The following is a 12,529-nucleotide window of genomic DNA, read 5'->3' as shown; positions in this document are numbered from 1 at the left end:
AGTGCATTTTGTGTGTGTATGTGTGTATGAATTGTACCAATATGTAATTTAGTCTAATTATCCTCAAAAGTTCAAAAACTTCAGTTTAAAATCTACATTGACTCTTATTCATAAATTATGAATGAGGCATCTCTCTGAGCCTGAATTAATTCAAAGAATTTCTGGGCTGCAATGTGGTCAGACATTAATGGTCAGAACAGAAGTGAAAGGCAGAGGCAGCTTGACTTTCACAGGTCAGTGTTGCCTTATTTTAATCATCTGGCTGCCTGTGACTGATTGAAGCTCAGTGTTCATGAATGATTATAACTCATCTCTTCATTATAAGAATATATTCCTAAATTTGGCTTTCATCTGCTCTGTATAGGAAGTGAGTTTGCAGTTTATTATTTAAGAAAATAAGGGCAGAGTAACCCTCAGGACTAATTTAATCCAAATTAAAAGCAGAATGTATATAATTATGTCTAAATATATATATAATATATATGCATATTTTTGTGTATACATATATGTTTACTATTTGTATGTATATATTGATAATATATAGGTATATGCATTACATGCATGCATATATATGTATACATTTTGAGGTATATGAATATAAAAAGTTGTATGGGTATTTTTTTGTGTGTGTGGTACTGGGGTTTCTGGAAGCCCTTCTACCTCCGGGCTACACTCCCAGACATCTATTTTTTATATTTTTATTTGGAAACAGAGTCTCTTAAGCCAGTGAGGCAGACTTCAAACCTGTGCTATCCTCCTGTCTCTGCCTCCCAAGCACGAGAATTACAAGCGTGCACCACCATGCCTGGCTAATATTTTGTTTAATTGGTTAAAATTGTATGTGAGTATTAGTTGCACCATATTCTCAAATTTTTGGTAGGATTAAAATTTTTCAAAATGTATTGGAGGTTAACTCTGATTGATTCACATATCTTTTGAACCTCTGCCAACTTTATAGCTTAGATTCTTAAAAATTCATTTGTTCCTATAATTTATGTTATTTAGAGTGTGGCTTTAGGAATAAGACCATGGATTTTGGAGCCAGCCAGCTTGGATCTGACTCCTGAGCTCTGCCATTGTGCCTGTGAGGACAAACTATGAGACTGCTCTGACATTTTTTTTTTAATATGGGGTTATTGAAATTAAAAAATTATAGTACAATACTTAAAAGATATGCTGAAAAGTGAAAAGGATACCACTGAGAACTTATTTGTAGGCTCAAAGAATGTGTGCGGATTAACTTGAAACATTAAGAGATAAATTGAGTAAGGGCAAGACACATGAATGTAGAATTAGTATTTAATAATTTTCCTTAAATTGAAAGAATAGCTATTAGAATAAATGACTAGATGTGATGCATTAGTTTAGATACTTTGGTTGATTCTCTTAAGCTCCTCTCAGCTTCAGTGCTGACTATGTCCCTAGGTTGATTTTCTTCTTGATGGCAAAATGGAAGTAGGCTCTGATAGATGTTATATCCTTTTATTCAGAAAACAAGATTCTTTTTGTCGTGGATGTCTTTTAAAATAAAGGAAACTCATTTCACAGAAATGTCTAGAAATATCACCTCTTTTGTCTTACTGTTCCAAATAAGTCACATTATCTCCCATCAATAGATATCTTGTATTCACTGTTTAAGGACAGAAAGTGGGTAATACAGAAGTGCGCACGCGCGCACACACACACACACACACACACACACACACACACACACACACATTAGAAAAGGAAAGAAAAATCAGGGGATATATGTCTCACAACTGAAAATTTCCATGAAAACACAGGGTGTACATTATTCATTTATTTAAAGCTTCTTAAACTTTTTAGTGTCTGTTTTTCTATACTTTTAAGACAAATTTAAGAGTCTAAAGAGAGTTTTTTATGTAGGTTATATCTGCCAATATTTAGTAGGTTAGAATTTAAACTGAATTTTTAATAAAGCATTAGAACACAAAGATAATAAACCCATTCTATATTAAATAACATAACTATATCTGAAACAGTTTGAAGGAAACAGATACAGAATGCCAAAATATTTCAGATGTTATTTGAGTACTGGTGTTATAAAACCAACAAGGACATGTTTGATTGAGGAAGAAGGTGGCACATTATTTTATTACACAGGAATTATAATTTACTATTGGTTTTTCTTTAAAATTATGTTTATAATGTGTGAACCCCTCTTCTTTCTGAGAGTATATCCAAATCTTATTCTCATCACATAGTATGTGAATTGTTGGCATCAATTTCATTTCAGATTCTTTTCAATCAATTTTCAGATCGGTTTTCTGAAAAATACAATCATATCATTTTCTGCTAGGAAGACCCCAATGTCTGATGCCTAAAAAAACCAATGTCTAATGATTTTAATAAATTTAGATTCCTTAGGTGGGCACTTGAGTATTTCAGTAGCTAGATCCAATTCCACTCTGACTTTCCACATTCGTCGACAATGACACCTTTTTTCCAAAACTTTGTCGCCTTGCAGGTTCCGTCCCATTGTTCACTCCTATTTATCTCCAGTTACACACTCATTTCCATAAACATTGATTATGGGTATGCTCATTTATTTTTTGCTCCAACTATCAAAATATTTCCATTTTTTGAGATAGAATGCTCATGAGTTTAAACTCCAGTACTCCAAAAAATGCATAAAGAAGAGTATTTAATTAGTTAGTAATACAGATGAAAACTTTAGCATGGTGCTTATAAAATAGAACATTTTCTGTAAATTAATTTTATATTTGTACATTTGATTGATGAATAAATATTTTTATTTATGCATTTAGAGTTTTCACTGCTCTTCTAATTTATGCTTGAACAATATTTCCATATCATGTTAATGCTATGAGGATAACAATACTTTTAATTTTAATTCTTCTAATGACCAAGAAAAATTTAACTATATTTGGGATATAAAACTTGGATTACATTATGAAAAGCATCTCATTTTTAATACAGATTGATAACTTACCAATTTAGAACACTATATTTCCTTAAATTTGACATTAAAATCACTAACACTAAAATGAAAATATTCTTAATGAGATAATGTTCTTATGTATATGTATAAACATCATATTTTTAATGAACTAAAGTCAAAATTTTTTTGGTGGTACTGGGGTTCCTGAAAACCCTTCTGCCTCCGGGCTACACTCCCAGACATCTATTTTTTTATATTTTTATTTGGAAATAGGGTCTCTTAAGCCAGCGAGGCTGACTTTGAACCTGCGCGATCCTCCTGTCTCCGCCTCCCAAGCGCGGGGATTACAAGCATGCGCCACCACACCTGGCTGAACTAAAGTCAATTTGAAAATAAAAGTCAACATATTTTCTTTCCAAGAGATGGTATTTTTTAGCCAGTTTAGTATTTAAGATGTTGTGATGTGCCTGAGATGGTAAGATTATGCTTTGGGATATGAGAAATTTGAAAACAATATTAAATGAAGGCTACCTTTATGTATACTAAGTTTAATTCATAGAATTTGTTGAATCTGTTGAAATTTGTGAATCTTTTCACCTTGACAATCAGGAATTATTATTTAGCTCACATCTGATGAAATTCAGTACGTTTGTTTTGAAGTACATTTTAGAAGAAATTTTATTTTCTGAATTTTAAATATGTAATATCATAATATTGTATTAATACAATATCTTGTTTATAAAGAGGCAATTTCCTACTTCCTCACTATCTACAGACTATGAAAAACTATCATAAATTGAAAATAATTTTCCAGGGAATATGACTCTTGCTACATTATGATAAAAATTTTCCCTTCATCATAATTCTCTTCAGGACACTTATTACTTCCCTATTCCTCAGGCTATAAATAAAAGGGTTTAATAAAGGAATTACTACAGTGTAAAAAACAGCAACAGGTACATCTTTATCCTGTTCATTATATGAGCTTGGTCGAATATACACAAAGAGGAGGGAACCATAGAATATTGACACAGAGAGAAAGTGGGATGCACAAGTCGATAAAGCTTTGCTTCTTCCCTCTTTGGATTTCATTGTGAATATAGTGAAAAGGATATAGAAATAAGATATCAAGACTATGATAACAGTAACGATTTGAATTGACCCTGCAAAAATAAGTATCATCAACTCATTGATAGAAGGGTCAACACAGGAGAGTCTGTATAATGGAAGGGCATCACAAAAAAAGTGATTGATTTCATGAGACCTACAGAAAGTTAACCTAAACAGAAATCCTACTTGAATAATAGAATGCAGGTTTCCAGCTACATAGGCTCCTGTGGTCATCTGAAGGCAGAGTTTCTTTGACATCTTGGTGTGGTACTGCAGTGGGCTACATATGGCCACATAGCGGTCATAGGCCATCGCTGCTAGGAGAAAGCAGTCGGCAGTTTCAGCAAGACAGAGAAAATAAAATTGTACCATGCATTCATAGAGAAAAATTTTTCTGTCCTCAGACAAAAAGTTCTGTAGCATCTTGGGAGTGATAGCACAGGAGCAGCAGGAGTCCATCAGAGCCAGGTTTCCTAGAAAGATGTACATTGGGGTGTGAAGACGACGCTCCATGTAAATCAATGCCACCAGACCAAGGTTCCCCACCATGGTGACCAGGTAGATGGCAAAGAACACCACAAACAGAAGGGTCTTCAATTCTGGGTGATCTGTAAATCCTGTGAGGATGAATTCAGTGGTCAAGGAGTCATTCTCAGTCATCTCTATCTTGTCTGTTAAAAAGAGGGATTAGAGTGACATATGATTTTAAATCAGGCTATTGAATTTTTTAATTAGATTTTATTTTTATCACAGGTTGAGTAGTTTTTGATTTGAGGATCCCCTGCTGTTTCTGAATCACAGCTACAGTTACTTCTAGGGGCATGTGTTTTCTTACAATGTCAGCATCTATGCTGTTAGCCTGTGACTAAAAATTCACAGTAATGCTCTGATAATTGCAGAGATGATGGTTAAAGTGGAAAAAAGTTTATCTTTATGTATTTATGAGATGTAAGCATTACATTTTTTTAAACTTTTTTTGTGGTACTGGGGTTTCTGGAAGCCCTTCTACCTCTGGGCTACACTCCCAGACCTATTTTTATATTTTTATTTGGAAACAGGGTCTTTTAAGCCAGTGAGGCTGGCTTCGAACCTGCGCAATCCTCCTGTCTCCACCTCCCAAGCGCGGGGATTACAAGCATGCGCCACCATGCCCGGCATAAGCATTAAAATTTACGTTACTCCTGTTTAATTTATTCATCTACAAAATTTCAGTGTCAATATCTCAAGATCCCTCAAATAAATTTTAAATCAATTGTCATATAAATGTAATTTTTTTTCTTGAAGAGGGTAGTTATATATTCTCCTAGAACAGTAAATATTTTTAAAATGAGTATCACCAATACATTAAATTTATATCATAGAGACCACAGTAATAACTAAAGACAATATTCATCTTCAAAGTGAATTACATTGGAAATAAATATACATGGGTTTTCACTTATTCTTTTCTCAGTATCTTAGCCATTTTTATAAACACTAACTCTGTCTATTATGATATTCTTGGTTGAAGTTTTACAAACATCTATATCATTGCTCTTTTTTGCAGGGCATAATTTACATATAATGATTTTCCATCAAGTTTAACTAATTACCTGAGAAAACACATCAATCTTATTTTTGTGAATTACAAAGCATGTCTTCTATATAAAACAAATTCTACAATTTCATGTTTAAAGCTTAAATTACTTAATTTTCACATAAACTTAAAGATATTTTATTTATTTATTTATTTATTTATTTATTTATTTATTTTGGTGGTACTGGGGTTCCTGGAAGCCCTTCTACCTCCGGGCTACACTCCCAGACCTATTTTTTATATTTTTGAAACAGGGTCTCTTAAACCAGCGCGGCTGGCTTCGAACCTGCGCGATCCTCCTTGTCTCTGCCTCCCAAGCGTGGGGATTACAAGCGTGCGCCACCACACCCGGCCGAAGATTTTTATTATATCATAAGAGGATTGATGTTACATACTTTTGTGAAAATAGCTATGAAATGCTATGTGAAGGCAGAATTAATTCCAATCCTAGCTCCATCCTAAGACCTGGTGTGAGTTACTTGGTTCTCAGAATTTTCCTCATGATCCTTAGTGACTTCTTTACCTCTGCATAAAAAGACAGTTTATATTTGAAGAAGATTCTACAAGAAAATTCTGAAAATTATAATACTAAGAAATTGAGATATCTTTCTTTTATAAAAGTGACTTCTTGCTGGGCATGGTGGTGCAAGCTTGTTATCCCAGCATTTGGGAGGCTGAGACAGGAGGATTGCGGTTTGCGGCCAGCCTCAGCTCCTTAGTGAGGTACTTTGCAATCCAGTGAGACCCTGTTTCAAAATAAATAATAAAAATAGGACTGAGATATAGCTTATAGGTAGAATGCCCCTAGGTCCCATCCCCATTACTGCAAAAACAAACAAACAAAAATAAATAAATAAATAAAGTCTTCTTTCTACTATTTTTCTGTTCAGAAAATTATAAGATTCTCTAAAGTTTATCATTAACAGGCTTATCTTTATATTCCAGATTTTAGCACAGAAAGAGAAAACTCTGAAAATTCCAACATTATTATTTAATTTAAATACTGTTTTGCCTTGAAAGGCTATTTTATTAGTGATCAATTGGGACATATTAACTCACAGATCTTATAAAAATTATGTAATCAAAATGGATTTGTATTTCTATTATTAAAATATGAAAAGAAAGAGTAGAAATTTATTTTTTCTTAAGTATTAAATTAAACCAAATTAGTTATCTAAATTGGAACTACCTTTAAAGGTATAAGGCTGAGTTATTTAACTGATTTCTTTGTGATATTACCTGTATGTTTTAAAATTCTATCTTAAGCAAAAGGTCAGATAAATTACACTATTGTCCCTTACCTGAGGTCCCCATACCTTTCAATTTTGAGAAGTGTGAGGAAGATAAGAATGGAGCTAAAAATGAAGAACAATAAAAACTGGTACATAACTGAAGGAAGTAAATATTTGTGGTTGCGAAAGCTAAAAGTAATAAAAATTTAAAATACTTCTCTTACTATATTTCTCTGAAAATAGGGTTTTGAAAGTGCACTATTTGCTTTATGGCAAAGTTCTCAGCATTTAGAGTACACCTGAAACTTGTTTTAAAAAATTCAAAATCTCAGAGACTAACTATAGGTCAGCGCTAATGATTATATTCCTTACCTTGCCCGGGTAAAGTTTTCCATCACAGCTTAAAGAAATACATTGTGCACTGACATCATTTTATTCTCTGGAGATCACAAGTCCTAAAAACACATAAACCACTTATTTTAATTAAAGACATCCAGTGAGACAAGAAAGTTAAGCTAAACATTCTTCACTTTAGTCTGTTGGAAGATCATCTTACTGATTCATGTATAACTGACCGCATCTTTATAATTTTCCTCACCACTCTGTGCATAACATGTGAAACCATGCTTTTAATGTAAAATTGTATTCTTACTCCTGCCCATTTCCACATCTTTTCTACGTCTTCCTTTACTTGCAGAAGCACTCTCTAGTTGTCTTACTGAGTCTTCCTGAGTTGTCTTTGTTGTCTTACTGAATCTCACTAGGTACTCTGGAAGTTCCTGGCCTCATTTTAGCTGATCACTCAACCTTTCTACTCACCACACCCAGTTCTTGTTGAAACTCTGGTTTTAATTTGGAGGAAGCACTTCCAGTGTGAAGGGTGGATGGCTACAATTGGCCTTGTCAAAGTCAAAATGTTTAGGAGAAACCAGTCAGTCCCTCTTTCAACAAATGAACAACAACAACAACAAACCTGACTTCAACGCGTTGTTGATTCAACTTGGCTCTCACACCCAGAGACTGGGTACTGAGTCATTCCAGCCTGACTGTCTGGACACATCAATCTGACAGTGGCATAAAAATAGTAATGAGGGTGGATTTATGTGTTTTTTGGGTTTTTTTATTTTTATTTTTTTGGTGATACTGGGGTTCCTGGAAACTCTTCTACCTCCAGGCTACACTCCCAGACCTATTTTATATTTTTTAAAAATTTGGAAACAGGGTCTCTTAAGCCAGCGCGGTTGGCTTTGAACCTATGCAATCCTCCTGTCTCTGCCTCCCAAGCGCGGGGATTACAAGCATGCGTCACCACGCCTGGCGAGGGTAGATTTATGAACAGCAAAAAGAACATCAATACCTACCAGTTCTTTCTGTTATTTACATTTTTAAATACAAAGTTTTTGTTGTAAAATTATTATTTTTATAAAAATTCTCCAAACACTGAATGGAAAGACATAAAAAAGCCTAAGTGTATAAAAGGAATATTAACTCAGGTGTGGTGGCACACACTTGTAATCCCAGTACTTGGGAGACTGAGATAAGGAGGATCACAGGTTCTTGGCCACCCTCAGAAACTGAGGCCCACTGCAACTGAGTGAGACCCTGTTTCAAAATAAAAGAATAAAATTGGCCAGCGTGGTGGTGCACGCTTGTAATCTCAGCATTTGGGAGGCTGAGCCAGGAGGATCATGGTTTGTGGCCAGCCTCAGCTACTACTTAGTGAGGCCTTTTGCAACTCAGTGAGACCCTGTTTCAAAAAAAGAATAAAAGATAGGGTTGGGGTGATGCTCAAAGGTAGAATGCCCCTGGATCCCATCCCCAGTACTGCAAAAAAAAAAAAAAAAAAAAAATTGGCTGGGGGTATAGTTTGAGGTAGAATTTCCCTAATTTTTTATCCCCAGTAACACACACACACACACACACACACACACACACACACACACACACACTAGAAGACATATTAAAATAAAACATGAAATATACATACTTGTCTACCTATTAGCAACTATTATTATCATTGTAATATCTTTCAGAATTGTTTCTTGTGTCCTTTTAGAAAAGCAGAATCCTAGTGAAATATATAAACTTTGTCTTGTATAAATTTTTCCATATCATCAAGTAAAAATCTTTGCATAACTTGACATAATCAATTACATACCACTATTTTAACTATTTCCCTTTCAGTGGGTAATTGATTTAGTTACATTTCCTTATAAACAAAACGAATTAATACCCATTAAATATATTTTTCTACTTTAATACAGAGGAAATAATTAGATTAAAATTTTTATGATCATGTTAAAGGCTTTTGATCTATTTTACTAAAGTACTTTCCACGTGCACACTCCATTTTCTCTGAATGTATAGACAGGAGTAAAATAACTGGGTCATCTGGTAGTTTTCTTTTAGTTATTTGAACAACTTCCTTACTTTTTTCCCATTAATAATGGCTATACAAATTTACATTCCCACCAAAAGTATACCAGGGTTTCCTTCTTCCTCATCTTTGTTAACACTCTTATCTCTTGTCTTTTTTTTTTAATCAGTCATTCTGACATGTATGATATATATCAATGCGATTTTTATTTGCATTTTCCTGATGATTAGAAACGTTGAAAATTCTTTCATATACTTTTTGGCCATGTTTATATTTTCTTGCAAAAATGCTTATTGAAGACTTTTACCTATCTTTCTACTTTATAATTGAGATATAAATATTTGGAACATGAATATAAGTATATGATTATTTATTTTTACTTTTTGCTATTGATTTGTTTAAATTCCCTATATATTTTGAACACTAACCACTTGTTGAATATGTGGTTAGCAAACATTTTCTGCCATTCTGTGGGTAGCCTTTCATTTTGTTTACTTTTGCTTTGTTGTGCTGCAGAGGCTTGTTTTGCTTAGTTACAATTGTTTTTTGTTTGTTTTATTACATGTATTTTTAATGTCATTCAAAATTTAATCTATAAGAACAATGTGAAGTGGTTATTATATATTTTCCTTTAAGAGTTTTATAGTTACAGGAAATTTTATTTAAAATTTTAATCTATTTTAAGTAGTATTTTTATGTATGATGTAATTTCATTCTTTTGTATCTGTATGTACAATTATCCCAGTAACACTTACTGAAAAAATACAAATACTGAATAGTATATGACTACATGATTTGCATTATTAAAATGGAAATCAAAGAAAAAATGTAATAACACTTCACATGTAGTATAATGCCTATATCCAAAAAAGAAAATAACAAATGTTGGTGAGGATGCGGCAAATTTAGAGCCCTCATGTAATCTTTTTGACAATATAAATCAATTAAGGTAATTTCTTCAAAAGGTGAAACAAGATTTTCATATGAATCAGAAAATTCACTCCTTGCTACATTAAGAGAAATGAAGATCTATACACATGCTCATCCCTGCATTAATATTTAGAGCATCATTACTTAAAACTGAAAAATGATTCTAAACTTGATATGGAAAGATAGAGACTAAAACAGTCAACTGAGCAGTAAAAAAGAAGAAATCCTGTTCTTTGTATTACATGATTTCAAGACTGAGAAGGAAGAAGCCACAGTATGCATCACAGACTGACCTTTTTTTGAAAATATAAGACACATCAGTAAGGAACAGAATGGAAACTCCTTTATTGACCCACAGAAATATAGCCAGCCAACTATAGATTATGTAAAATCATTTTGAAAGCATATTTCTTTTTTCCCTTTTTTGTGGTGCTGAGAATTTAACCCAGAGGTATTCTAACTTTGTGATACACCCTCAGCCTTATTTTATATTTTTATTTGGAAAGAGGGTCTCACTAAGCTCTGAAAGCCTTACCAAGTTACTCAGGCTGGCTTTGAACCTGTGATCCTCCTGTCTCAGCTTTCCAAGTACTGAGATTACAGGTCTGTACCATAACACCTGGCTCAAAACACATTTCTTTATGTTAACAGTACATTATTTTAATTTTTATTTTGTTTTAAGTTGGCAAATGAAATTGTACATACTTATGGAGTACAGCACTATATTTCTGTGCCTGTTTACATTCTGTATGATCAAATCAGGTGTTTAACCACATCCATTACATCAAACATTTGTCATTTATTTATACAATAAACATTAGAAACCTCTTCTTTTATAGTTATTTTGAAATATGCAATATAATATTATTAATTATAGTCATGCTGTACAATAGAATTCCAAAATTAAAGGATTTGTTTAAAAAGTACACAAAGAATGGAAAACTCAACAGTCAGAAATAAAACCTACTAGGCCGGGAGTGGTGGCGCACATTTGTAATCCCTGCGCTTGGGAGGTGGAGACAGGAGGATCTCACTGGTTTGAAGCCAGCCGTGCTGGCTTAAGAGACCCCGTTTCCAAATAAAAATAGGTCTGGGAGTGTAACCCAGAGGTAGAAGGGTTTCCAGGAACCCCAATACCACACACACACACACACACACAAAAGAAATAAAACCTACTAAAAAATTGGGAAAACATATTGAAGAGTCATTTTGCCAAAGAAATACCTAACATTATATATTGTTAGAAATTTGCAGATTAAAATCATAATGGGATATCTAAGAGAATGGCTAAAGTTGATATGCATGCCTAATTATATATTAATGTATCAATTTCTTATAAGGATGTGGAAAATTAGCAACACATACCTCTCCCCTTTCTCTGTCAGCAGAGAGGCCCTGGAAGCCATGACACTGCAGATGCTATGAGCACGCTGTCACCCAGATCTAGGTTGTATGACCATTCTCTACTAAATAAAACCAAGGTTTCTTGGAGAACTGCTGATTATAGGAATGGGGAAGAAAATATACAAGATTAATTCTGTATAACTTAACGTATTTTATGTAAAAGAAAACCACCCCACATATACATGGATGGATATATTTCAAAATGGCCCAGAAAGTGATGAAAATAGATCCAAAGTCAGGAGCTAGAGTGATTAGAACAATATAGTAAAGGAAGAAGTATATCGATATAATATAAGGTAGAAAATAAATATCTACAGGAATATATTGGTAGTGTTAAACAATGAGAAAAGTAAATCTAGTGTACAGATGACATTTCTATGGAGAAGTGTGCCAAGGATTTATGTAGATACTTTGCTGTCAAAGTGACAGTACATAATTCCCTATTCCTTAAATGTGGGTGGTATATAATGACTTTATTTAAAGTGCAATATGCAAAGGGGGAAAATGCATAGTATAGCAAAGAAATCTGTAGCAAAGTGGTCAATGTCAACATAAAGTATTTGAAGTCATGATGATAATATTTCCTGTTGATTCAACCCAATGAAAATAGAAATTTATATGTGGTGTTTCCTCAATTAACACTGGGAAGAACATCAGGAAATTCCAATTGAGGGACTTAAAACAAATACCTGACCATTTCTCCTAAAAATTTCAAGGCATCGAAAACAAGGAACAGCTAGGCACAGTAATGTAGCCTATAATCCAAGTACTTGGGATTGGGTTGATGTGGAATGAGACCATAGGATGGTAGGTTTAAGACTAGCCTCAGAAACTTAACCCTTTTACAAACAAAAGATAAAAGGGGCTGGTGTTATAGCTTTAAGATAGATGCTACTGGGTTCAATTACTAGAATCAAAACTAACAAAGAAAAAATCCCTCCAAAACAAAACTAGAAGCAATTTTTATTTATGGGGTT

At 33.5% G+C, this 12,529-nt stretch overlaps 1 protein-coding gene across 1 annotated transcript; it reads right to left on the bottom strand.

The window, feature by feature from the left end:
* Positions 1-3,757: 3,757 nt before the first annotated feature.
* LOC308263480 (olfactory receptor 5K3-like) lies at positions 3,758-4,693 on the bottom strand (the record flags this gene model as incomplete). The annotated part of the gene is made up of 1 exon (XM_080696496.1): positions 3,758-4,693. One exon carries the CDS (start codon positions 4,691-4,693, stop codon positions 3,758-3,760), a length of 936 nt encoding a protein of 311 aa, XP_080552622.1.
* Positions 4,694-12,529: the final 7,836 nt, after the last annotated feature.

Source organism: Muscardinus avellanarius, assembly GCF_963383645.1.
Source record: "Muscardinus avellanarius genome assembly, chromosome: 5".
NCBI classification, from domain to species: domain Eukaryota; kingdom Metazoa; phylum Chordata; class Mammalia; order Rodentia; family Gliridae; genus Muscardinus; species Muscardinus avellanarius.
The sequence above is the reverse complement of the archived record's forward strand: the minus strand, read 5'-3'. Positions and strand labels throughout refer to the sequence as shown.